Source organism: Dinoponera quadriceps, unplaced genomic scaffold (assembly GCF_001313825.1).
Source record: "Dinoponera quadriceps isolate SergipeBrazil2010 unplaced genomic scaffold, ASM131382v1 scaffold3, whole genome shotgun sequence".
In the NCBI taxonomy this organism is placed as follows: domain Eukaryota; kingdom Metazoa; phylum Arthropoda; class Insecta; order Hymenoptera; family Formicidae; genus Dinoponera; species Dinoponera quadriceps.
The window spans coordinates 595687-623415 of NW_014554293.1; the positions used below are offsets into that span (position 1 = coordinate 595687).

At 42.7% G+C, this 27729-nt stretch overlaps 2 protein-coding genes across 7 annotated transcripts in view; one reads left to right on the forward strand and one right to left on the reverse strand.

Annotated features, from left to right (window-relative positions):
- LOC106742642 (filamin-A) overlaps positions 1 to 27729 on the reverse strand; it is a 52916-nt gene that overhangs the window by 9986 nt on the left and 15201 nt on the right. For all 6 annotated transcript variants that reach the window (XM_014615821.1, XM_014615832.1, XM_014615826.1 and 3 more), the window contains exons 9-19: positions 27413 to 27554; positions 27134 to 27339; positions 25225 to 26824; positions 25020 to 25155; positions 24135 to 24214; positions 23895 to 24062; positions 4699 to 4845; positions 4387 to 4614; positions 3761 to 4075; positions 3216 to 3434; positions 2223 to 2543 (exon numbers count right to left, since the gene is read on the reverse strand). In XM_014615821.1, coding sequence (XP_014471307.1) covers positions 2223 to 2543; positions 3216 to 3434; positions 3761 to 4075; positions 4387 to 4614; positions 4699 to 4845; positions 23895 to 24062; positions 24135 to 24214; positions 25020 to 25155; positions 25225 to 26824; positions 27134 to 27339; positions 27413 to 27554 — 3562 coding nt within the window. The remainder of the gene's footprint in view (positions 1 to 2222; positions 2544 to 3215; positions 3435 to 3760; positions 4076 to 4386; positions 4615 to 4698; positions 4846 to 23894; positions 24063 to 24134; positions 24215 to 25019; positions 25156 to 25224; positions 26825 to 27133; positions 27340 to 27412; positions 27555 to 27729) is intronic.
- LOC106742690 lies at positions 18080 to 18676 on the forward strand. Its single transcript, XM_014615889.1, has 2 exons — positions 18080 to 18247; positions 18402 to 18676. The coding sequence occupies exons 1-2, from the start codon at positions 18126 to 18128 to the stop codon at positions 18610 to 18612; spliced, it is 333 nt and encodes a 110-aa protein (XP_014471375.1). The 5' UTR covers positions 18080 to 18125; the 3' UTR covers positions 18613 to 18676.

Sequence of the window (27729 nt, forward strand, 5' to 3'; positions counted from 1 at the left end):
CGACGTTAAGAGCAAGCGGATTGCGCGTGGATGCTTACGGCGAAGAAACGAAACTGTTACGTGACTATAATGCGAAGGGAAGCCGCGGGGTGTCCCGTCGCGAATCATCGCCTGCTCGCGTCGCGAATGGATTAATTAACTAAGATTACCGTCCGCGTGATTCTCGGCCGCAGCATGCTTGTTAGCGAGAAACATGAGCGACGAGTGCGATAGAATCGCGGGCATATTAAGAGGATGATGCACTAAAGCAGGGTTTGGCGTTTACGCGTAAAATACATCAATTATATTAAAATAAAATAGTCCACGTCTCTCCACGTATAGACAATGTAAACTATATATAATATGTCATCTGTGTAGGCAATAAGTAATTTATAAACAGTTCGGAATGATCTTTCTCTTAAATTTCTTAATTTTCGTAATTTCTTATTTTTATATTTTGTTTCTATTGAAGGCCCACAGGTAAACCTGAACATTTGTATTTTAACAGCATATATACTTTTTATACTACTATACAGATATTTTATATATGCACGAAGTGGGTTATATCTAAATTTACCTATGTAATTTATTCAAAATCGGTGAAATTATTTGGTTTAAAAATTTGGTTTAAACATGATGATACACAATTTTGGTATTCTACGGTGCCACAAAAAATCAACAGTAGATTTGGCGAACTTGATTTCACATTGATAAAGAGAAAAATTAATTTTATGCATACTGTACCTATTTATGTAATTATGAATCAAAGAATACTGCTTTTCCCCGTTTAAAAAAGTCCACGGGTGAATTAAGTGGTAACATTTCTGTGTTACCTATATATATAAACTCAAAAACTTTTAATATTAAGTATCTTCATAATTAACATCCAAATCGAGTACGATTTTATAGTTCAAACTGATTTAAACGTTTACAATTTCAACTATAACAATTTATCCTTTCTCTTTGCGCTACGTAATTTATAATATTTTACATAGTTTACATTGAGTATATGTGAAAAAAGTCCGTGTAAACATCGCGCAGACAATACATAAATTATCTATGTAGACGTAATCTTAAAACCTATAGCACAACCCTGCGCTAAAGTGTTATCAGGTAGAGAAATGATCTCGCAGTGGCTTCGCAGTTCGTCCGCGAAACTGAATGCGACAATGCGTGTACTGGTCATTGGCGGAAGAAATATTGGCACTCTTGTTAAGGCACATCGTGTCCAGACGGATCGGTAAACGTGTGTGTCTCGTCGCGTCGGAACGATCAACTTAAACGTAAACATATAGCACCGTAAACATGGCTCTGACACGTGTCAAGTGTCAAACGCATCTCGCAAACACCACAAGGCAAGTGGGGATGCGATCGCGATAAGTGTGTTAAACGCGCCTTCCACAGCTTCTCTACAGTGAATGAAGGAGGAAACGGAAATCCCAGATATCAAGCGCTCGCAATACTCCTGCCGATTGTGGTAACTAACAAGTACAGGAGGAATACGTGAGTAAGAGGAAAGGGAGGAGGAGGGGGTCGGTTTAATTAGACTACCCTTACGCAAAAGATCTTCAGCAGATTGAGAGTTAGGGGACCCACCACCGCGTGTTTCGTTATAGTCCGTTATAATTATATAGATAAGAGCGAGAGATTAGTGTTTTTCTTATTTTTCTCTTTTTTTTGTTTTTTTTTCTTTTTTTTTTGAGAAGTCTAGTAATGTCGTAGTCTGAAAGCTGGCCGACCTGCAACAGAGAGAGAGAAAATTGCTCTCAAGCTGTAGATTAACGTGAAAAACAACGAAATGGACGGATGGATGGATGGATCCTGTGCAAGTATCCGGTTCGGCGACGTTACGTACACGTGACATGCGACACTCATATCCGTGACGTTAAGAATAGAACAGGAAAGATCCCTCCGTTATTAAGTACACGTGGTGAATTAACACACTGATGCTTCCGTGCATTTTTGCCGGTGACACATTGTACAACTGGTGCTCGGTGTGTGAGAAAATGCGTGCATTACACATGAACGTCCTCTCGGGAGAACAAGACTTTGCGATGAGAAGCATCGACGATATCGGTGGGGAGGATTCTCGTCGTACGGACGACACATCGTCGGAAGGTTCGACTCAACGTGTGCGGGAGTCAGATTCGCAGGAGATAAACGTGGGTGCCGTCGGATGACGAAGAAGGTTACCCTGTCGAGTAACTCGAGTGCGCAGTACAGGTCGACGGGCCGATACGTACCTTCAACGTTAACTTCTAAGTCCTCCAAGCTACCGGCAACGTTACTGACGGTAAGATAGCTTTGCCGTCCTAATCCAGCGCTGCTTAATGCCTGCCCACTCACGGTTACATGGCTGTCGCCACCTACGCGCGTTACTATGGGGCAACCTGGCACAGTCTTCTTGTTGAAGGCGATGTTGATCACGTGCTCGCACGCCTCGAACGGCACGAAGCTGACGGAGAACCGTGCGTTCCCCTGTGGCGTCACTTGCGTCGGTATGTTTTGACCGCGAGCCGATATCGTGATCTCCAAGTTCCCCTCGCCCGCCTGACTCGCATCGACTGCGGACGGTAAGATGAGTTAATCAAAACAGGAAACGTTATTATAAAAAATATTTCACATTTACAAAATATCGAATCGAAACACGCTCGTTGAGATCAAATATTGCCGTTCAAATCTTTCGATCGAGTAATTCTTTTATACATAAGTTAACATAGTTCATCAATATTAAAGTCATTACGCCGAGTTGTTCTTTTGTAATATAGAATAAAAAAAACCAGAAGTAATGACAGCAAAATTTTTTCTCGCCCCTTTGAATATTAGTGTTTTTGTATGGAATTCTGAGTACGAAAAACAGTCGTTATTTTCTTATAATAAACTACCTTGGATTTATTTCGCATAAATTTAATTTACGATTAAATAGTTAATTAAACAGTTAATTAATTATATATGTATACGTGGCCTTGCAAAATTAACCGTTAACTTTAATAAGTTCATTAACATAACTTTTCAATTAGTTTTTGCTTAAGTAACTTCTAACTTAACTTTAGAAAGCCTAACGAAGTACAATAGACCCTACAATCATATAAAACATATTAAAGTTCTGGTTAACTGAATATCTAAGGACGCACGTGCGTATGTGTGTGTGTGTGTGTATACACGCCCTTACATGTCAGAGCTAAAGAGTTAACGAAAGTAATACCTAACCAATTGATTATATTATTGCTATGTACCGGTAAAGTGGGTTGGTTGGCCGACACTGCCTCTGGCTACTGGTCCAATTAGCACTTTGTCCGCGTTAAAAGCCTTAGCTAAGAATGGCGTGCCGTTGACAGGATAGCCGTTATATTCCACGCTAATTGAGTGTACGCCTACGTCCCGTGGTATGAACTCCGCAGTGAAGCCGCTACTTATGTCACCGGTCACTTTGACCGGCAATTCGTTATTCGGTCCTGAAAAGATATTGGTTTAGAAAATATGTACGACCAGAGGACATTATTAGTTACAATAGGATCTGGAAACATTGTGAAGATATAAAATATCGGGTCTGCCTAAAAGGTCACTTCGAGTTTTTGCCTTCTCCAACGGAAAACTGACCACCTTCTGTGGTAAAGATCTACGAATGCTGCTAGAATATTAATGAAGAATCAAACACAACAGAATTATCGATAAACAATTTCTTTTCATTGAATAAAGTTAATTTTAGGGAAGCGCTATTCTTTAGTTAGTGAGCATTTTATTAACGAAACGGACGCTAAAGATCAAAAGTGTGACTAACCCCTTACGGAGACCGCAAGCTCCGCACTTCCACTTCCGTCGACTCCCATGTGAAAGCTGGCGGGTATATCGACGGGGATGAGCTCCAGATGACTCAAACTTAACGTGACTCTGCTGGTGTCCGAGACGTTACAGACGAACGGACATCCGCGTACCGCTTCTCCGTTGAACTTGATGTCGATGTAATGCGACTTCGCGACTTCGGGCGTGAACGATACGAGGCAACGGCCGCCACCCACTACTTGCACGTGATTGGGCACTTCGCCTTCGTTTATGGAGATCTCCAGTTGGCCTTCCCCAGCAGCGCTGGCATCCACTGCAGAAGAGTCACAAGCTTGAGACAGACACTAATGACTGAGGCATTACCCAGGCAACAGAAGCTTCTAAAAGATGTCTGAAGAAATACCAAGTTAAAACGAAATATCATGATGACGTTAAAATGATGAAAAACTGACTTTTCGATTATTTTCTCATCATTTTCACGTCATCTTCATTTTCTATCCCGTTCTGTAAAAGGTGTCTTTCAGACGTCACTAAGACGTATCTTTAGGATGATGTTCTTTGGAAGTTTCTACCTTGGAACATTCGCAGGATATAAAATGCGAAGCGTAAGATCACGTGACTCACCTCTGAATTGACAGGCATGGCCGACCACGGCGCTAGGTACGTCAGTAACCTGGATCAAACTGCTGTTGTAGACCTTGGCGACGAGCGGTCCCGCCGGTAGCTTTTGTCCCGCGATGCTGACCTCCACAAGGTGACTGCCTACTTCGGTCGGCGTGAACTCGACGCGAAATTCGCCGGATCGTCCTGGTTCCTCGTCGATCCTCGCGGGAATGTGCCTCTTCGAGGGCGCTGTAATTCGCCGGGTGAATATCAAACTCTTGATTCGTTTCTTGCCGCAGCGCTCTTGAGAAATTCAATTTCGACACTACTCACTTATAATCTGCACGTCGATCTCACTACTCCTAAAGCCCAGTGCGGACAACTCGAAGAGGGCAGGGCTACCAGCGGGGACCAGCCTGATGGAATCACCGATCACTGACATCTTCGGTGCGGGCATTATGCCGACTCGCCAAGGTGACCCTGATAAAAATTTGCAATTAATATTCGTCGCTTATACCGATAATTCGACACGACACTCCACGCATGCTTACGGGCATCTCTATCGCGGCGAAAGTAAAAATAAAATTGCAATTAAATTATTGCATAATAAAGCAAAAGTACTAATATACGAAAATGTACCTAAGAATATTCTCAATATTTTGATCTTTAAATGTGAATATTTAAACTTTCATATATAGCATATACTCAGATAGCGAAACCTGCGCAAACGCATTTCGAGCAAAACTTGCTGCAAATGTTTGATGGCAGAAAGGCAACAAATGTAACACAAGATCTTCTTTGTCGGACTATGTTGCCAAAAATGTGACAGAGCCTGCTGACAGGTAATCCGAGCAGACTGACGGAAGAAACCAAGCCTGCAATGATCTGTTGGCAGATTAGTGGCAGAAATCGGGCAGATCTTGTTACGCGCAGATTTGCTTGCGACAGACTTTGCGTAGTTTCTGCTATCTGCAATTTGCTCGGACTGCCTGCCAGGCTCTGTCGTTAAAACGCGAGCTAAATGCGGAACACAGATGGCTATGGTGCGGGATTCTGATGGTTTGTAGGATTCTGATTAAATTCGCTGCCAATCTGCGCGCAGTCCGCGATCAATTTGCTCACTGAATATATATATTTATGGTCGAAAGTTTAGATATTCGTAGTTAAAAGCAAAAACAATAAGAAAGCCCATGCTTAGGTACATATTTGGGGTACTTTTACTTTATGTTTGTTCTTTTTAACCGAACTAATTTGCATCTTTTGCCGTTAGAGCGAAACAACTATAAATGACCTAACGTTGAGAGGAAAAGGTTCGAAGTTCCAATACAACATTAATTCAGTCGAAAAGAACAAGCGTATCGTTTATATATGCATTTTATTATATTAACATTTTCTTAACATTACTCATCACGATATTGACTAGACAGAAAAAAGGATAATCTTAAACCAATAATGGATATTCCCATATATAAGCAAGAATATTATAATATTCTTACTTACACATAAGAATATCTATCATTGACTTAAGATTAATATCTTTTTTTCGTGCACACCGAAAGAAATGCTAGATTCAAGTTAAAAATTACTCCAATATTTCTTAGCAAATTTTTATTCGGATTAAGTAAATTTTACTCCCATACACAAATGTTCAAAGGACGTCCTAAAGACGTCCAGAGGACATTCTACGTCCTAAGGACGTTCACGGGATAAAGTGTGCTATGTGGGACTTGAATCAAGTAAATATTTTGCTTGGACAATTTACGTGGATCAAAGAAATATTTGCTAAGGAGTATTAGAGCCTGGCACTGTTTTCTGTGTGCATCTCTCCTCTCATCGAACTTCAATTTGACATTCTAATTTCCGCGCTACCGTCACATTCGGCGTTGCGAATCGATCGATCGACTATTCTTCCATTTCGCGAATACGTATCAATTTCCAACGGGGAAAGATCTCGGACGGATTGATTCGCGCGATTTCTCGCGGCGCGCGGATTCACCGGCAAAATTTCACTTTACCGGAGAAACGGCCGTTGAACGGTCGATTTAGCCGGGCGAGCCGGAATCGCGTGCGCGCATAAACGGCTAGCCGATTAACGAGGCGATCAGGAACTCCCGTTTTCGCTTCCCACGCTCGTTTTCGTGCGTAAACAACGCGTGCGCTTCACGTTCGCGACTCACGCTTCCGTTCACGCCGCTCTTTCGCACCGTTACAGCGACGCTGCCTCTCTCTCTCTCTCTCTCTTTCGATTATAATAACAGTACTCGGCGGTGCGTCGATATATAGGCCGCGTGTTCGCGCCGGTCGGATTCCAAAGAGGATCCCGGAAATGCAACGTGATTCGAAGGCGACACCGAGCGCGCCCGCTACCACCACCTAACCTTCCTGCCACGCGTGCACGAAGACACGCCGCCAACTGGCGGAAAATTCACGCGATTAGGAAAGCGGGGGACGGCTCGCGCAACGGCTTCGCGGCACTCGAGTTCGAGAAATCGAGATCGATCGGAGCGAACGCGAGAGGGCGACTTGTAACTACCTTCGGCGCACACGAGACACGCCTGAAGAAAGATCCGCGACGACCTCGCGCGACAGATAAACAACGCGGTATTTTCTCTCACGAGATGATCATCGTCGAGATGATCGTCGAGATGATCATCTCGCCGGCCGTTTTCGTCGGCCCCGCTCAGTTAGCCTCGATCAGACACTCGTCGCCACGGCTACCTCGCTTTTTACCTCGGCGGTCCGCAGGGCGCACAGAGGAGACCTGGAAGAAGACGCTGGAGCAAGCTGGAGAACCGATAGGGAAACGGGGAGGGGGCGGAGGCAGGGATGGACGGTGAGATCGAGGGCGGATTCAAATCTCGATCAGCATCCAACGCGAAAACACGAGATCACATACACACACACACACTTCTCTTCCCACTGACACTCTCGAGTGCGCGCACGCGCACGTCGATCTCGAGCCGCGATCTGTGCCTTAAACGGGCCCGACGAGAGGAGCGCGGCGAGGAGGAGTCCCACGTTCGGCGCTCGAGGCCGCGCGCACGAAATCGGCCTGGCGAACGACGCCGCACGTTGCGACGAGTGACGACGATGACTGTGACGTCGCAGCTTCCCGCAGCTGCATCACGCGAGCACGGCCAGCGGCGGCTGGAACACGGGCGGGCGGCGTCGCAGGCCCCGGAGAGAAAGAGAGAGGACACCCGAGAAGCACGAAGAACGGTGGCACAGGTCGGTGTTGTACGCTCTCCGAGCGAGCGAGCGTGGATCGCGCACGATCCGACACAAGTACCGCGGCGGACTCGACCGAGCCGAACGACGGGACGAGCGTGTGTGCCTTCGCCGAGAACCACCGCCGCTCGGGCCCAAACTCAGGGCCGTACGGCCGCGGGGCGCCGGGCGAGAACTCGCTCCCGACGCACGCCGAGGCATGGGAGAATAAATCGGTCGGCTCGGAGTGGTTCTGTGGTGCACGCGCGGAGAGAAAATTTGCAGGTCGTACGGCGGAATGAGGACCAGGTGAGAACTCGACGATGAGGAAAGGTATCTCTCTCTCTCTCTCTCTCTCTCTTATAACGAACGCACGGAAAAAGATAAACTCGGTTCCTGCGAGTGAATAGGGATCGGAAAATCCGGGCGGCGACGAGAAATGACGTCTCTGTCACCTCGAACTGAGAATATTCGTGCAAACATCCAGCTGCGTTAAAATTCGGTTAAAACAACCGAGAGCGGTGGATTGAAAAGTCTCCCACACAAGGGAAAAGGTGAACTTTAGATTTAGTACATGCGTTTCGCTTGAGTCTGTTTAATATAAACAGAGTTTAATATAAAATATGTTGTTTGAGTGGAAATGTTGCTTCACCAGAGTAAACCACGTTGTTTAAAATATTGTTAAACATAATATAAGAATTTTTTTCTAACATAGTATTACTTCTTTCAAATAATTTATTATGTGGCAACCATTATAATGTTCGAATGAAAGTATAAACAGAATATGTTATTTGATTTAAGAAAATTTACTGTTTGAAAAATCAAACAATTCTGTTTATTGAATCAAATATTCGTTTGTTTTCTCCGTTTTTAAAAGCAAATTTGTTTCAATTAAAGAAATTGCATTAAATTCAAAGAAATCTATTCTCTGTATAAAGATATTTTTCGGTCTCTACAACCAAGTTATTGCCTGGTTTTCTGTAACTTATTCTGCAACTTGTAACGACGGTATCGTTATCGAAACGTTGTCTGTGCGCGGATATAACATACGATAAAAAAGTTGCACGACGACAACGTAACGATACTGTCCTTAAAGGTTGTCCTTAAAGGTACTGAATATGCCTACAGGCCCTATAGGCAACAGAGAATTCAGTCACATCAACGAAATTATTTTTTTCATGCGGAAACGTTCATCTGACCAGTCGGCTGCGTTAAAACTCAGTTGAAATACTTCGACAGTAAAAAATTTGGATGTTAAAAACAGTCCACTGACATTTTGCTTTTGACACTGTTATTATTCTGATCTTGAAATACGAATATTTAAATTTTCAATATAAAAAATATATATATACACATATACGGAAAAAGAATTCAATTTCTATAACTAAGTAGAAACTTAATGAAAACTCAGTCGCAAGAAATGGTGTCATTGTCACTGTTACTTAGAATATTCGTGCGAACATTCAGGTGCATTAAAACTCGGCTGAAACGACTGAAAGCAATTAACTGGATAGAAACCTCCTACAGAAATCTTTCTATTCATATAGCCGAGTTTTCATCTAATCCCCAGACAACAGGAAATCCAATTAAAACGAAGTTGTTTTTTCTATATATACATTATTTACATAAAAAACATTTTATATAAATAATGATCCGTTGAAGTTTTTGGGTTTATTTTAATAAGATGAATATGTAAAAAAGTAATATGTTAATAAGATGAATATATTAATTTAACATATATTTGTGTACTTTTTAACATATTCTCATGTTAAAGTAACACCAAAATTTCCCTAGACCATTATTTACACAAAATTTTTTACTATATATGTACATATATTCTATGTTATAAATTTAAATATTCATACTCAAAAATCAAAATAATAAGAGTTTTCAGAATTAGGCATCGGCGCTTTTATCTTGCAGAAAATTTTCTGTCCCCACAACAGAATTTTCGTTTGACTCGCGGACAACAGAAAATCAGTTGTACGAACCGAGCTTTCGATCATGCGTACTTAGAAATTCATATCATTGAATAAGTGCCGTAAAGCAATTCCTTTCAGAAGCGTTCTCTTTTTAGCTTCACTGTAATTTCCTTCTCTCTTTCTCTCTCTCTCTCTCTCTCTTTCTCCCCATTTCCCTTGGACTGAATTTTAAATGCACGTCGTCTATTTCGTTTCGAGACCGGAAAGTACAATGCAGCGCGCGGCTGAAAGGAACGTACTTCGTATCGCGCGGGAGATCGCAGTTCTAGATCTCCTTTAGATCGAGGCGCGGAGATCTCTGGGAGTCAGTCTACTATACTATGGATTTAACAAGTGAGAAATCCGATCGGGGATTCGCGCGATTTTGTCTCGGATAATGTGCGTGGTCTGAAATCAGGCGCTTCCGGGTTTCTAAACTAAACTGTAGAGATCCAATTTGTGAGATCGAATCCGTCACAGCCGTCATACGCGAAGATACCGGAATCACTTTGACGGATGAATTTCACTCGCAGACTGTGAGGAGTTCAAAGTCAACGGTGAAAGTTCCCGGGCGGATACGATCTTGTCGTTCCCAGCGTGCAACGTCGAGACCGGCTGTGTGTTCAATTTTTCGTATTATTCAATAAATTTCTTACATCAAACGTGGATTACATCTCCAATGATGTATCCAAGAGTAGACGATCGATCGATCGATCGAATTATCTTCACTTTCACCGGCCGCAGCAATCCGCCGCTCATTTACATTTTCTACGTAATGGCACACTTTTTCGCATGATATGCAAGCCCGATGCGCTCGAAACCACTTCTTGAAAGTCTATGTCGCGGACACGCACGATATATTTATCTGTCTATCCATCATTACAGTCTATTTACAATCGTGAAAAAGATGTAGAAGGGGAAGAACTTTAGTCACAGGGCCTTGAAATCGCGGTACACCCGACGATCCTCGTGGAAATAAAATAGTATACGCACAAATGACACTCGTGATCGACTCTGTACATTTGTAAAAATGTCCGGAGTTTATTGTTTTGCACTCGGGAACAATCATCCGCGGAATTAGAATCTCCGACTCTTGTCCCGAGACTTGTAACTTCGCTGTGTTTGACACAATAATGAATCTAAAAAAGAAAAAAAAAGGAAAAAAAAGAAATTTCAATGCCAAGTTCGCCGATATTAGCGATTCATATTGGGTACATGTGTCACGGGACTTTCCCAGATACGTCTAATGCGACATTAAAATTCGACATAATTATTCTGAGACTGTGCAAAAATACGTCGTTATCGGACGGGAATGCAAATCCTCGGCTCAAAGAGGCGTCGACTCGCGCATAATGACGTAAACAATGCAGCCGGTATCAATTCTTTCGATTAATAATTCGAAGCAGAGATCGGAGGTGAGCGGCGTGTAGCGATGAGTAATCGATGAAAGAACAACGTAACAAGTACAGAATAACCGCGGCCACTGATATTTTGCGCGGTCGAGCTGCTGATGCATTCGTGCCTAACGTTCTAGCCTGATTGGAGGACATGATTCCTTGAAGAAATAAAGACAGAGAAACACTAGGACACGCGGTTGACCTATACGAGTTGTAATTAAGCGAATCCTTTGACACTTGGAACAGTGTCGCTTCTTGCGCGGCTCTTGCGCAATGCAACATTTTAATAAGCAGTACACGTTTGTCGCAAGAATTACGATTTTGTCCGTACGAAGCGTTACGTAATAGAGAGTAATACGTTATAGAGCGCACATAGCCGTCGGTTGTTCCTTCGATCTCGCGGATCGCAGCTGGCGATCGTCGTAAATGATACGTTGTGAAAGAAACATAGAGAGAGAGAAGGAGAGAGAGGAGGGAGGAATTGGTCAATATTAAATTAGTCGACAGCGTGATCTGATTGATATAACAATTCGCCTCGGCGCGTCGTATCAAGAATATCACGCGAAGATTCCAGCTGTTATTTGATTCCCGCAAGTCGCAGCTGGCGACACGTCAGAGACAATGTTGAAGAAAAGAGCGATCGGTATTAAGAAATCGATTAACGATAAATTAGTCGCCACGTGACAGTGTCGTGATCGTACGTGTGATTTCAACCGTGCGAAAATTCGATAACACTACCGAAATCGCCAAAGAATTGTTCCTTCATTTCAGGGTAACGATCGTGTAAACTTTTTCTTCCTTTTCTACCTCGATGTTACGCGCGAAATGGGACGACTTCCACGACGACTTCCACGACGACTTAACCATCGGAATGTGTCCCGTTGATCGTGACAGCTGGTCTCGCGTCTAACTTGGCCGTGCGAAAAATCTGCGCGAATTTCGGCCGACATTTCGTCAGTCTCACGTGGCCTGCTTTCCAAAGTATCGGGCCAAATATGTTGATCGGAACACGATCGAGATTCCGATTACGCCATTGGGGGTGCCCGACGCGCGATGTTCTCTCGTTTCTTCTCTCCCTCTTTCTTTTTTCCCTTCCCTCTTTCTTTCTTTTTCACCGTTGAATCGCGGGCGTACGCTACATTCTTGGCGACAGAAGTCACGTCGAAGCGACCGTGCACGGTGAATCGTGCTGCATTCCCAGACATAACGGATCGCCGCGAGCGCGCGAGTCTCAGCTCCAAAATCGTCGAAAATTTCGTTCTATTGGTATACATCGGCGTCGCACTTTTGATATGCAGACAGTCCAGCGAATCGGCCATGCAGATATTATATAATAGATATAATTAGATCGTTCGTAATCCCGTCGTCGAGTTGTAATCAATTAAGACAGTTGATCTGTAAATCTATTTTTTTTCAAATTTTAACTGCATATTAATGGAAAAAATCGTGGAGCATTTAGTTTTACAGAAATTACATAAATTATTATATAAAATACACAATTTCAAAGTTGCGGTATATAATAGCTGATCTATAAAGATTTAGCAAATATTATATGTGCTATATTTTTTTGTGCTTCTTAAATAGGTATCTTTTTAACGATAGAATGGTTAAATAACCTTGAAAATCTCTAATCAAGTAAAAATGCGGAAAAATTCGACGTGAACTACTTGAAAATCCAGAAGTCGCGTTCTGATAAGATGAAAAACGCGAAATACCAAGCGATGAGATCACTTCTTCGATACGTTAAATGTGCCGTTCCGATAGTACCGATACCCCAACGAAAATTACTGTTGATGCTCCTTGAGGCGCAGCCGAGTTGCAGATGTGCGACTGCAACTGTGGTCTTCATTGATTCTAATCGTCGCATTACAGCTTCGTTCGCGTGTATCGGTGGACACACAAGATGTCCTAACGGTCTCCGCTGAAGAAGCTACGCAAAGATTTTTCTAATCAATTCGGAGGATGAATTTAAATCTGTTTTCAAAATTTTTAAACATCCGACGCGACATTCATCATTGCTTTAACGAATGAAGAAAGAACTTCGAAGGATCTAACAGAAATAAGAAACTCCAAAATACTAAATTAATAATTACTACACAGTAAAAAATTTTGTGTTCGGTCTACTGAAGTTTTGCATTACTTTAACAAAGGGGTGTTAAAAAGTACACAAATATGTAACATATAATTGACAAAGTGAATGTGTGAATTTAACATTATATTTGTGTATCTTTTAACACATTCCACATGTTAAAGTAACATATAATTTCAGACACAAAACTCTTTTCATTAAGTGTACTCTATAACTTTTTATTATAGTAAATAAGGAATTCCAAAATACTAAATAATTCTAAATAAGAAATTCTGTTCTCTCTTTAGAGGAGGAAGAAACGGGATACAATTGGAATATTCCGTCGGCACGACCTATGCGTTTCTAACACGCTCATGAGGCAATAAAATTCAATCAATTTCAGGGACTAACTCCACACTATGCGATCGATAGATCGACCGACCGACCGACCGTTATTGTTATTAAAAACGACGACGCGCCGATGAAGCGCTGACACCGCGAGTGTACGGTTACGCACGCGTCCATGCAGCTGTCGATCGTTGAAATCACCGACGGACGTGGCCGACCGTGGAAATCTCAGTGTAGCGCCTTTTCTTGGATTTTTCATGTCCGCCCGTGAAACTTCGTCGGACAGCGGCGTCTCGCACGGCAGGTTTCACACACCGACCCGACGAGTTTCACCAGGACGAAGTTATATGTCGTGGATGAAGTTATGTTACGCACACATTCACACAAACCATATATACACACACATGCGAATGCACAGACGTCGAAGTACACGCGGATCTCCGATGGATCTCGCGCGTCAAGACTCGGATTTATTCGGGTCAGCTTCGGATCAATATCCGCGCCGGAGTAACCGTATCCACGGATCTTTTTCTGGCTCCTTGATCGCCGGGATCCTTGGGCGAGGCAAAACGCATCTCGGAAGAGCGCGGCCGGGGAAGGGCGAAGGAAAAAACGCGTCTCAAGGTAATTTCACTTCGCGGTCGAGCTCGAGCGAGTTAAATGCTGCATTCGCGGGCGCGCGCGCACTCTCGGGCATCGGTCGGTTAATTACAAGCGAGATTATATGCTAAAGTTGCGGCTCATTATAGAAGTGCTCGAGTTAACACGAAAGTCTATGGAGCGTGCAGCGGTTGAAAAATTGCGCGCCGCCCGAGCGCGGCTTATCTCCGCTTCGCCTCCGACAGCCCCCACCGAGTCGAGAATCGAGCAACCGTCGTGTCACGATTGGATTTACAGTTTGTTAACGTTTATTCATCGTACTCTTCGGTTTTGCCGCCTTTTCCACGCGGGAATTACTTATCAACGCGCTGCACATTCGTCTCGCGTAACACGCACTTCGATCTGTTTTCTATTGTACGTGGAAAAAAAAATTAATATCGATTCGACACTCATATTCTCACATGTTAGCAAGAATGTATAATTTTGTATGAATATAAAGCTTGCGCTTTACATGAGGACATTCTATACAGAGTGTCCCATTTAGTGAAAACAGTGGAATATCTTGAAGACGAAACGGAATATTCATTTGTTTATGCGTTTGTGAGTCAGTTTGACCCTCACACGTCTGCTTACGGGTTAACGGCTATTTTGAACAACCCATTTTGACGTTAAAATCGCGAAAACAGAAGTTCATGACATCATCAGGATCAAAATAGGAATAAATTATATTATTAAAATTGTGAAATATATATCCAACCTGTTCTGTTAGCTCCTACTATGTAGAATTAAAGGTTTAACACGAGGCCAAAATTTCGATTCAGTCGGAAGAGGGGGGGGGGATGAGAAAATTGGTGTTATTTACGAAAGTATTACGAGAAAAAGCTAATGACGGTTGAATTATCTTCTTCAGGGTAAACTTTAACAAAAAGTCGCAAAAAATAACAGTGCCAGGTGTACCTCGTGCGCACATCGTGGCGGTGATTGATGAGCATGATTCCATATGGAGAGAGATATATAATTAATATTAATCGTTTCGATAATCGCAAGCGGGCGATTCTCTCTTATCGACTATCGCGTAGCCTCTCTCGGTAGTGTCATGATCAAATAGAAATCTCGCTTGAATGCACAACGATCGCGATTGCTCTGATTGAACGCGCCTTCCTACGGTTTCTGCGCACTCGAGCGCCGATGCACTTACGGTAGCGCTTATCGCGCAATAAAACTTGCGTAAAAAGAAAAATTACAGCGCTACTCGCGGCAGTTACGCAAGCCGTATCAGTCGGGCAATTTAAACCGTGTGTCGGATGACCCGAAAGAATCCGCAGTCGTCGCGTGTGCATCTCTCTTTCGTAACGCTCGAGACGTCTTTAAAAACTGAAAGTCACCAGGTCTCGACCGCGAAACTGCCCATTCCAGATAAACACCGCAGTAACAACTTGCGCGTGTTACGCTCAAATTGTCGCTGCTTCAAAATTGCCCAGGCACGGAAGAAATGCTGTTGTATCGATGGAATCGGTCAACAGCGCTATAATTGATCTTGATTCGATAGCAATATCATTGAAAATACGCTGAAAGAAAAGTAACGTGCTATTTCAAATATCAATTTGCTAAGAGGTATTGAAGTAATTTACTCTAATACTCTTTAGCAAATATTTATTTGAATATGGCACTTTTTCTCTGTGCAAGGTTTGAGCGTTTATGTGTAAAATATAATTCACATCACTATAGATTTAAATTTACCATAGAAATTGGCAGAAACAATCTTTTAGATGTAATTTTAAGTGTTGGAAATGATCTTCTAGGACTCAACTGGTATCATAAACCAACTTTTTCAGGAAAGTATTTGAATTTTGTCTACCGTCATATCCTCGACATCATTCAAGCAATTTGGATTCAGTCATCCCGGTTCTTTTAGAATGTCGATGTCGATTTGACGTCGATGTTCATTTCTCACTGGGTATTTTTTTCCTCCGTGTACAAATCGTTGGAGAAAATCTTTTCCCGCGGACGATTTCACGATGTCACTTGGTTCGAATGTCCGGTTTGATTTTACTCGAACAATTCGCGACGTCCGATTCGGTGACGATCGTAACTTCTACTCGCGATTCGTACGACGACCCTGCGATGTCCGACGAGTATAATAATCGTGCATGTGGCGAAGGTTCCGGAAAAAGTAGCGCCGGGTATGAGTTATGTGCGGGGATGGGCAATAACTTCCTCGGCGCGCGTGCGTAAGAAACGCGCACAAAAACGTGTTCCACGTGTCGCCGGTCAGCAAGTCCGCTCCTGGGGGATGTCGCACGGGAAAACAGCCGTGTACATATCTTCCTCGATCGATGATAACGGTGCCACGCGTGTTCACTCCGCTGTATGATTACGCGAAAGGAAGCAGAACCGAATAAAAGACCGAGGAGTGCGCAGACGTAACGCAACCAGCGTGTGTAACAACCGCAGGACGGCTTTCCCGATGAATAATTTCGCCTCGTTGCGCGAACGTGCTTTCGCATCGGTCGATCGTTTTCTCCAAATTTCATCCACCGAGAATTTGTCGCTCGTGTTTTTACTCTGTACCGAAAGAAATATATCACGAAAAAATCAACCCCGCTAGTGTAATTCAATAGGAATCAGATGAGAACTCGGAAATGGAGGCTCAGTGACGAGAAATGATATCTCTCTTATCACGACTGAGAACGTTCGCATGAACTTTGTGCAGCACTAAAACTCAGCTCAGATAATTGAAAATATAATAATTGACTAAAAAGAAATCTCTTATACGCAGGGATCTTTCTGTTCTTACAAGCAAATTTTTATCTGGTCCCCAGCCAAAAGAAAAACCGTTACACGAACTGAATTTCCATATATGTGAAATTACTTCTTCCGCTCTTACATATTATCGGTGTTTTAACGTTAAAACTACCAAAGCAGTCCGAGTAATTAATCTGTAATTTCTTATGAAAATTATTCGAATTTATAGCTGTGCGTTTTATATTTTCAATTGACTTCGAATAAAACTGAAAGAAAATAAGTAAACGTTTTCCTTCGCATTGTACACTTTCTTAGAAACCGTTATTTCAAACGCACTGATAGAATCGATTATCCTAATATTGAAATCTAACCTCCGGACATTATTCTTCTTTCGTAACTGTACGAGAAGAACTGTCGAGTCAAAGTGCCAAAAAGAACATTAACCTTCGTGGTGACGGATTCGGATAGCAAGGGATTAATATAGGAATTAGCGAGACGTTGTTATAAGGTACGACCACGTGCTGAATTATGTCGTGTCCACGTAGGTAGCGTATCCTCATTCGTAACCAAATACGTCTGCACGCCAGTATCGGCCACACCTACAGATCGCACACGGTATTCGTTACCTGTTCATATTCTATACACAATTTCCATGAACGTACGCGGGAGAAATATCGATCGAGGGAATACACTGAAACTGCTTAATTGCGTAATAATCCTCGATATTTTGTGGAGCGATTTTCATCTACAAATACAATATAATTTCTGACAGCACGATGTAACGAAAAAAAATTAAAAAACGACTGCACATAGTGACGCAACAACTATAATCACCTTGTATATCTTCGAAGTATAAGGAAAATTTATCCAACAGAAATTCCAGTAACATATCAATGTTCATCGCTTCTATCACTGTATGTAAATGTAAATTTTTTACATCATCACTTAGCCGTTGAAAAAATATTTTTATTTTTGTAAAATATTCAAGGTAAAAATAATACCAGTTAAGAAATTTTTGCATTATTAGGCGTCTTTTAACGGTCTCGAAATAAAGAATATTACAATGAAAGAATAAAAATAGTTCCTATCTTTCTATAAGAAATTAAAACATATGTCTCATTCATAAAATCTTATAGAACTGCCAATCTCAAAATGTAAAGTTAGCTTTAAGAGATAATTTTTAAGACATTCTCTTTTCTCCACATCACGAAAACTTTAAATATCAAATTATCTTTTGATCTTTGTTTACTATATGAATACAATTAGAGCTAAGTTATATTTTTAATTTTATATTAAAATTTTATATTAAATTAATTTTATACTGGAAATTTATATTAAAATTATATACTAAAATCTTTGTTATATTTGTGTTCAACGCCACAAAATTAACTAGAATTGGAAAGGATTCGCACTGATGCAAAACGTGCGCTTGAAATGAAAAAAAACCCTGTTGAGAAATGTGCGGCGGAGGAATCCGCGTCTTTACGCGAGGAGATAGCGCAAGAGGAAGAGGATAATAACGTGGTTACCGCGCACATTACTACTTTCCTGCGCGAGTACGTAGTCACGGTTGCGGGCTGTATTGTATGCGGCATCTAAATAATATTATTCGTGCACATGCACAGTGGCGTGGCGGGGTTACATCCTCGGGCTAGGATCTCTCTCTCTCTCTCTTTCTTTCCTCATAGTCTTAAACGATTTCGCTTTTAGATCGCTTGTTCTTTCCCTAGTCTCCTCGACTTTTTACAAACGGGTCAGCTTTGGAATTTGGCTTCGGAATTTGATATATTTGCTAAAAGAAATGTTAAGATGCCATCACATGATAAATGTCGAAGGTTTGCGCAGAAAATCGTGGCGCAAGATTCTAAACGAGATAAATTACAGCTTCTTGCGGCTAATAACACAGCGAATAACACAGTGAGTTCAGTAGAGATAAAAAATTATATTCAGATATATATTACTAATATTGAAAATGGACACTTATTTATATTATACAATAGATATATATTATTGAACGTCGCTACAATTAAGTCTAACTAAGTATTAAGTGATCAATTTCTAAAATTCTTTTGCATGTTCTCTTATAAAATATATAATTCTATTTTTATATAACTCTTCTACGTTAGAATTATTTGGTAACATCGTCTTTCATAAGCATCAAACGTTACACTGTAATCATTGCGATAAGTGTAGTCAATTCAACTCTTCTTTATCAAACAAATTTTTAATAAATAATAGTGGTACATTCCATGAATTATTAATAATTAATTGACATTTGCAACTTCTTTCATACAGCACTTTATTCAATGGACATTCCTCTGGACATCTTCAGGACGTTTCTTGGAGGTCTGTGCTATATAGGCTGAGCGCAATCAGCTGACTGATCCAGCGTCAAACCGGTACACATCACTACGTATGCTCACGATGCTTTAACGCTCCCATGTAAAAATCGTTCTATAATAATATAAAGTATGCGATAATACTTTACGCTATTGCAGAATGGTTTTGAGGGATGCTTTCACGAATTGAAATTCTCCCAGAGTTGCTCGGAGAGTCGAGCTGATTCCTCGTAGAAGCCGGAAATCTTGAGTCGATATTGCACGCGAGATATTTCTCGCCAATTATGCGGGTTTCCGCAAGGCATCCGACACGTTCGACCGCTCTCTCGCGCCGGCACTTTTGAGGAGCGCAGGTAATCGCATTCTTACGGGGTCGAGACACGTCTCCGACTCCCGATCGTCAAGGTACGCGTGTATGCATGTATATGTGTGTGTGTAGCAACGGTTTGCCTAAACAAGAGACGACGTAGATCCGTCATTCGACGCTGGTGGTTCATGGCATACACGGCCTCGTGTATTGTGACGCGTGACGTGTGGCAAGGTGGTACAGCGGGAAAAATTAGCTCAGGTAGCCGAAGAGAACGATGACGTCGCATATGGGTCAGTGGGACGTCACGTGAATACGTGAAATCGTAAGTCAACGACCTACCCGATGACCCGCTGGCTTAGAGACACGCTTGCTCGCGTGTCTGTAGGACGCAGATGAACTCGATCACCCTGTATAACAGCCGGCCCGGGACGAGTCTCTTTGTCCGACGGAAAAGTATGCAAAGTATGAAAAGCGGCGAGGAATTGCGAGAGGCACGGCTAATCGTGCCGCGACCGCAAAGAATTTCGCGAGACTCTCCGAGGAGAAGGATCGGCGCGTTTCATCATGAGAATCTTGTTGTGAGCAAAGTTGACCGGGCACAGACAGAAACGATTTCCGAATCCTTCGATTCGCGGAGACGCAGTTGAAGTTCGTAAAGAGAAAGAGAGAGAAATGCCTTTATTATATTGTCGTCGAGCAATTTCCTCCAGAAGAAATTATTGAGACAATTTATTTTCTAATTTCCTCTCTAATTATCTCGAATATTTAGCTATAATATAATTATAATAGTTTGAATAAAACATTAGTCAAGAAAGGAAGGATTAGTGGAAAAATGGAAAACAGTTATGTAACAGTTATATAACAACTGTTATATTTGTTATACTTCAGATGTTACTGATATCTTATAAGCGCGTGATATTACTTAATATTAAATAATATTCTGAGTGTATTTTTACAATATTAAATGTAATATAAATATAATAATGTAATAAATATTCTATAGTGATATTTTAGTAATATTATTTAATATTAAGTAATATTTCTGGAATTTTAATAGGTATAACAGTTATGTAACAGTTATATAACAGTTATATAATATCATCAGAATCATCAGACGATGAGAATATTAATTTATATCCGCGGATCAAAAATAATGTTTGCAAGCACGTGTAAACGAGAGGAGAAGTATGTACAGTAAAAGTTCCTTATTCGCGGGGGATATGTTCCATAAATTTGCCGCGAATACAGAAACCGTGGATATGGAATGGTAATTTGTATAGGATTATAGGGGATACGTTCCATGGTTCCAAAATATAAAAAAAATATCAGAATAAAATAAATTTAATAAGTGATTTTTAACAATATCTATTACTAATTATTGTCAGGCTTAGGCAAGGGTTTAAAGAACTTAGTAATTTTGTCTTGTTTTGCCGCTTTTAAACGGTTTCTCAATTCAGATTGATATTCAGCTGTGGCATTCATAATTTGCCTTTTAAAAATGGGACTTCCCTCGATTGACGGATCAATTTTCATTAAAAAATCACAAAGCTCATTTGCCATCCGTAAGCCTTCACTCAGATTTTTCAAGTTAAAGACCACCTTTTCAGAACTCGTTGAAACCTCTTCTTCAATGGGATGCGGAGTTAACATTTCCTCTAAGTCGGTTTCTGTCAAATCTTCATCTTGCGATTCAAGCAACTCTTGAATGTCATTTGATTCTATCTGTTCAAAGCCATCTCGTCCTATTCCATTCGCAACTTCAGCCATGTTTGCAGTTAAAGTTTGAATTTGCACGGATTCTTCATCATTTTCGACAGTCAGAACAGGCCACAGTTTTTTCCAGTATGATTTCAATGTCTCTGGCTTCAGTTCTCCCAACGATTCTTTTATGTTAACAATGCATTTCGCTATGTCAAATTTTTTCCAGCATTGCATAACGTTCATATCAGGATCAACTTCCATGGCGTCCAGTATGATTTTGAAGGTTCGCTTAATATAATAAAGCTTAAAGGCCTGGATTATTCCTTGATCCATGGGTTGAAGTAAAGCCGTCGTATTAGGTGGCAAAAATATCACTTTTACATTTGGATACCGATTATATACCGATTGGATCCGCGAATAAAGAAATTTTTAGCCGCGAATACAGGAACTGTGTCGCAATTTTTTTAACCCGCGAATAGTGAAAACGCGAATAAGGAAACCGTGAATAAGGAGCTTTCACTGTATTTTTTTATTAATCCTCTTGATATAATTTAAAAAGTCGATTATATCTATGTTTGAATGAAGAAAAGAATGAACTTCACGATAAAAGTTGTTTGAATACGCTAGGTTCAATAGTTTTTTAGATATCAACATTTAGAAGATAATCGATCAAATAAGCGCGGCTACTTGCGTATTATGCCTTCGAGAAGTTCGAATACAGTCAAGCGTCTTCGGGTGGGCCGTGGACCGCAAAGTGTTAAAAGTTACCACGAAGCGTGAAGCAGATGCGAGGGGGCGACCATCGGTGCTCGCCCCCTGCGCCGGAAGCCGTTCTTGCGACACCTTTCTCCCGATTCCTCGCGTTCTCGCCTGATAGCCGTCGGAAATCGAGACGCGGAATCGAGCTTGGCACGTCACCGACGGTGCTAAAGGTCACGGGAGAAACAACTGGCCACGTATTGTAAAGGAATGAATGATCTCCGCGATAAGATCGCGGCACGAGTATACCGTCTACATTGTGAATTGCACTCTCGCGCGTGAGAGACGAGATATTATTACTTGTACAGTTGATGTGGCGAAGCATGACGGGACTCAAGGTGGATTCGCGCCATTTAGCGAACGTATATGTCGGATTCGGAGACAGAAGCTAGTTGGTATTGAAGTTCGATACGAACTACAATACAGTGGCAAACGTATTCTTCTCTTCGTCCCTCCTTCGCAAATTTAAGGTGATTTGTCCGTGATAGTATTATTGGAAAGTATTATTGGAAAGATAATGGTTAACATGGAGAAATATCTCGATAAATCTGTGTGCTAAGTGTTTGTAAAATATAATTTATAATATACAGCTATATTATATAGCAAGAGAATATCGATCAAACTTACATAATGTTTAAGAACTCATGAAAAAATAATTTTCGCGCTTTGACGTATTATTATACTTTTGGCTAGGACTGTCCGTGTTACGTTTATGAATATGTTATACATATCGATAAACGCATACGCAATACACACACATGCTCTTAGAGAAATGATTGTAATGTCGGATTTTTTCTGCGATTTTTAGCGTTTTCCAATGTTTTTCAACGTATTGATTATAGAACTTTGAGATAACGCAATAAGGTAAAAATACTTAACGAAATGCGTTGAGTGTGGAAAGGCCACAAGTCCGCGCTAGTCTTGCGATTTTTTTCGCTTCGATAGCGCAATGCGGAGTTAATATCACATTGCAAGACCACGAACACGAGATCGATGAATCGCATTCGCCAGGGGGAATATTTACAAGCAAAATCGCGCGGAATCGGACCGATCGCGAAATCCCGATTCACTTCAATCAAGTACCGATTTTCTATCGACACGACCAGACTTGATATCGGCGCGTATCGACTGCTTCAAGATCATCAAAATCGTCGCATAAACGACGCGCTTCAGAGAAGCACAGAGAGAGAGAGAGAGAAAGAAAAGTATTCAACGCCGAGTATACATTCCAGCTTCCTTAATGGTGACGGCAAAGCTATCGCGCATTCCGAGGGATCGTGCGCGCGCGTCCACGTGTGCGTGTGCACGTGCACACGTGGCTCGCGTGCGTCGCGTGCGCGTACGCGACAGGAATTTATTCTACGGCGGAGAGCCGCCCTGATGTCGCGGCTGCGCATCGGTATTTGACAAAAGAAAGGCACGCTAAAAGCGCCGTACAAATGAAGATCTTTACAGCTAAAGTAGCGGCGGCCGCGAATACGGTCGGATACGGGAGAGAGATAACGTAGAGAGAGCGAAGTAACGAAATGAACGATCGGTGTCTAACGGTGTTCTCGAACCGTCGGAGCAAGCTTATTTCGCAAGAACGTGAAATCCAGAAACCTATTTGTATCTAAATTATCAAAAAGCCGTCGATTTCCCCGAAATCCGTCTCTTAAAGTTCTCGCATTCGCAAATCTTTAACGCAACGCGTTAAAGTAATCAAACGGTCGAATCATTTTCTTAGGAATCCTTTTCAATTTTCGCCTACACGTTGATAAAAATACTATCTACATGTCTGTAAAGTTAGAGAACTATTGACCATTCGGAAGCTGAGATACTGAAGCGACTAAAGATGGCACTTTTTATACGTATTCTTTGAAGTCAACATGCCCTATTTTTAATTTCTACTTTAAATTTCTCCTAAATCACATTTGGGATTTTAATGGAAAATTCAACGTGTGAAAAATCGCCAGATATTCGATTTCTTCGCGACAGAATGGAATTGTCGGACAATTCATAATTGAATACGATGTTCGAATATTATTCAGAGAAACATTTGCGAGCCTCGTTAGAAAACTTCGGGTTATGAATACTGATTAGAAAGTGACTCACCAGGAATGACTTCGCTGTTGAACGTCATTTCCACTAAATGCGTGACCGCTTCATGTGGCACGAATGATGCCAAGAAACGCTGACTGCCTAGCGCTCTCACGAAACTGGTAACGTGTCCCCCGTTCACGAGGATTTCCAAGTTTCCGGAGCCGGCTCTCGATCCGTCGACTGATGAACAAAATGGTGTTCATTACCCGATGCACTTACACGATTTTGCAACGCGCAGGATCAGATACGTACTTTCGAATTCCACCGGCTGGTTCACCACTCCGTTCGGGATGCTTCCAACCTGAATAGCTCGGGCATTATATGCCTGCGACCTGAAATCCGTGTCGAAATAGTTAATACAGGCGCAATAAGTAGACACATCTAGCTTTGTTTCCGGCACCATATCGACGATATTACGTCGACGATACGAATATTAACAAGGTAAAAGAGATTTCCTCGAATTCCTCGAACTTAATTCCATAGAAATACAATTTTCCCTCAAGAAGGCTGTAAGGGAAAATGAATTTGATAAGAATTTAATGAATCTTGCACTATATATATATACATTGAAATATTATTATTGCAGTTATATTACAATTGCAATTATATATATAATATTTATTTTGAAAATGATTATATATAGAAAATGATAGATTATTTATATATCGCATTTTAGTGTTTAAACAGATCATTTGCAAAACAAAATTGATCTCTTCGTAATTTATTCCTAATTTATCTTTTGTTCCTAAATTGAGAAAAAATGGAAAAATAGAGTAAAAATAGTTTATTTTATGTAATTTGTCTCCTTAAATAAGATCTTTTCGATTATTACTTCCGTATAAATAAATATTACTATTTTTTAAAGCGATTTTTTTATTGAAAATGTCAATTTAAAACGAAGAACATTTGTCCTCCACGCAACCACACGTGTTGCATTTAAGTACGCGCGACTACTCCAGGATCAATCAATTATATAGTCCACGATTACAATCGAGAGGAAAGGAATTCGAAGAAGCCTTTGTAACAAAGATGAAAGATTGCCGGAAGAACCTACCGTATAAAAAAATTAACAAACGCGTTAATTAGAATTCAGAACAAGGCGAGAGCGTCGTGTTCGCGGACGTCATGTATACGGACCTGAAGGGGGATCCCTTGATATGCTGGCCGTTCACCAAGACTTGGATCACGTGCTCGCCGACTTCCTCGGCGGTGATCGTGTACGTCAGGCCCCGCAGTTTCGACCTTTGCACCGGCACGTTCTTGCCGCTTGGACCTGCGCGAATGATCGAGAAACCGATCAAACATTCGCGACACGCTCATCGTCGAGCTCGTCGGCACTTACCGGTGACGGTGACGGACACCTTATTGGGATCCACGGAGGCGGAGGCGACGCTGAAAGTGGTCGGCCGGTGCACCGGCAGGGTTTCCAGCGCGCTTCCGGTGGCGACGAGCGAGCTCTTGCCGGCCGACGACGCGCCGGCGACGGGCGTCGATACGTAAACGGCACCGCCGTTATTATTCAGATAGTGCTCGTACCCGGCCGCGTCCGTCGTGTCCACGCTCTTGCTGTTCCCGTGGTAGTTGTTGTTCTTGTTCTTCAGGATGCCGTGCGTGCGGGTGTTTTGCTGCTGAGGCGAGTCGTTAACGTACCTCTGCCCGGCGCCGTATTCGGGGCTCGAGGACTTCTGCAAGCTGGAGTAGCTCGTCGCGCTGTGCGACGTCGTATTCTTCGTGATGCTGTTGGCAGCTACGGCGGTGGTGGTGCTGGTGGTGACGGTGCTGCCGGTGGAGTAGCTTTGCGCGTTCTTATAATTATTATTGAGGAAGTGATCCGGCGAGCTGCCGGCGTTGTCGGCGGTCGGCGAGTTGTTCGTCAGGTTCGCCAGGGACTCGAGGCTGCCGAACGACAGCAACGAGCGCGTCTTGGCGATCGCGTCCCAGGAGTCGCGCCTGGAGGTGCCGCCGACCATCGACGACACCCGCACGTTGCTGCTGGTGTCCACAACGCCGGCGTTATCCTTGTCGCCGGCGCGCGGGCTGAAGCTGCGGTTCACCGGGCTCTGCGTGCGGTACATCATCGGACTGCGGGTGGGCGAGCGCGATCTCTGCAGGGATCCTGAACTGTAGACGTTTCTGCTCTCCTTGATGATAGGCAAATGCCGCGCCGAGCCGAGCGCCGTGGTCGGGCTGAGGTTCGGCGAGCGCGACCGATTGAGCGTGCTGGACGAATAGATGTCCTTGGACTCCTTGATAAAGCTGGGACTCTGCAGGTTATTCGGCGACCTCGAGTGCTGGCTGTACGTGTTGCTGTTGCCACTGTAGATCTCCTTCGTCTCCTTCACCACTGACGGACTGTGCACGTTCCTCGGCACGGGGCTGTGATTGAGGTTCGGCGAACGGGTGCGGTTGAGGGAACTACTGCTGTGGTATATCGAGCTGCTGGAGTTCTCGTTGACGTAGTTGCCGCTGGAGACCGTCTTGTAGGTCGGGCTGGCTTGGTGGATGGGCGAGTAGCCGCGCTGCGTCGGGCTGATGGACTTGTACGCGGTGGACGTGTAAATCTTCTGGGTCGGACTCGACCTCTCGGTCGCCGAGACGTTCAGCCCGTTCATCCGTCGTTCCAGGGATGACACCTTCGACCGCTCCAGGCTCGATGTGGACTCCTTCGAGCGTCTGGAGCCCTTCTGCGTGCCCACTCGGATGGAGAACGGCGAGCCGCGCACGTCCGAACCGTTGAAGTACACGTACACCCTGTACTTGCCAGCGTCCTCCGGAACGAAAGATACGCGGTACTGCATGTGGCCCAAGTCCTCCATTCGGTAGGATACCGACTGTTTATCGTGCACTATGTCGATTATCACGTCGCCCAGCCCGCCGGTCCCTCTCGCGTCCACGATGAAGGAGAACGGCTGCCCAGGCATGGCGCCATCCGTGTCCAAAAGCTAAATGAATTGGAAATGTTAGAAAATAATTGGTTATGAATAATTATAAAGATAATAACTGTATAGAAGAATTTATAGGAAGATATTGAAATATGCATATAAATTGATATAAATTGGCTATGAGTGAAGAGAAAGATATTTGTAAACTCAATTCTTCCATAAAACGTATCGGCTTGCCGGCAAAGTTTGTCATATTTTCTATATTCGTGTTTAATGAAAAGGTCGAGAAACAAATATTTCGGAGGTTCTAATCGTGTGAGGAATAGATTGCCAAAGACGAATGAATCGTGATATATTGATCCTCAGTACCTTGATTCCGTTAGGATCGAACACGAAGCAGGTGAAGGGGCCGCCTTGTATGTGATTTCCTTTGTGCGTTATCGCGATGCTCCATTCCCCCGTCTCGTCGGGCTGAAAAGTTGCCGTGTGCACGCCGTCGTTTTCCTTGACGGGGCACGGCAGCGATCTGCCGGTCGGCGACCACGCGGTCACGTCAATACCATCATGACTAGTTCCTGAAAGTGACATTTTCACATCTCGAGCGCATTCGTTATGCAGGAAGGAGCGCGTCAACGTGACAGCACGTACCATAACTATTGACTAGAACCTCGACGACAGATCCTATGGCGCAAGGATCCATGCCCGGGGATTTGATTTTCGTTAAGGGCGGCAAGACCCTGAAATAATAGGGACACCCGTTCACCAACTCGCCGTCGTTGTACACCATCAGCTGCAAATCAAAAAGTAATCTCACTGACATGCACAGAAAGAAATGTTTCCTTAAATCTAATAAGATTGATTTAATCGAGACAAACTTATCTCTCGAAACAGAACAAGCGTAGACATTTGATATTGCACGATATGTATGAAATTTATGAAGCAATTATTTTATGATTATATGAAGA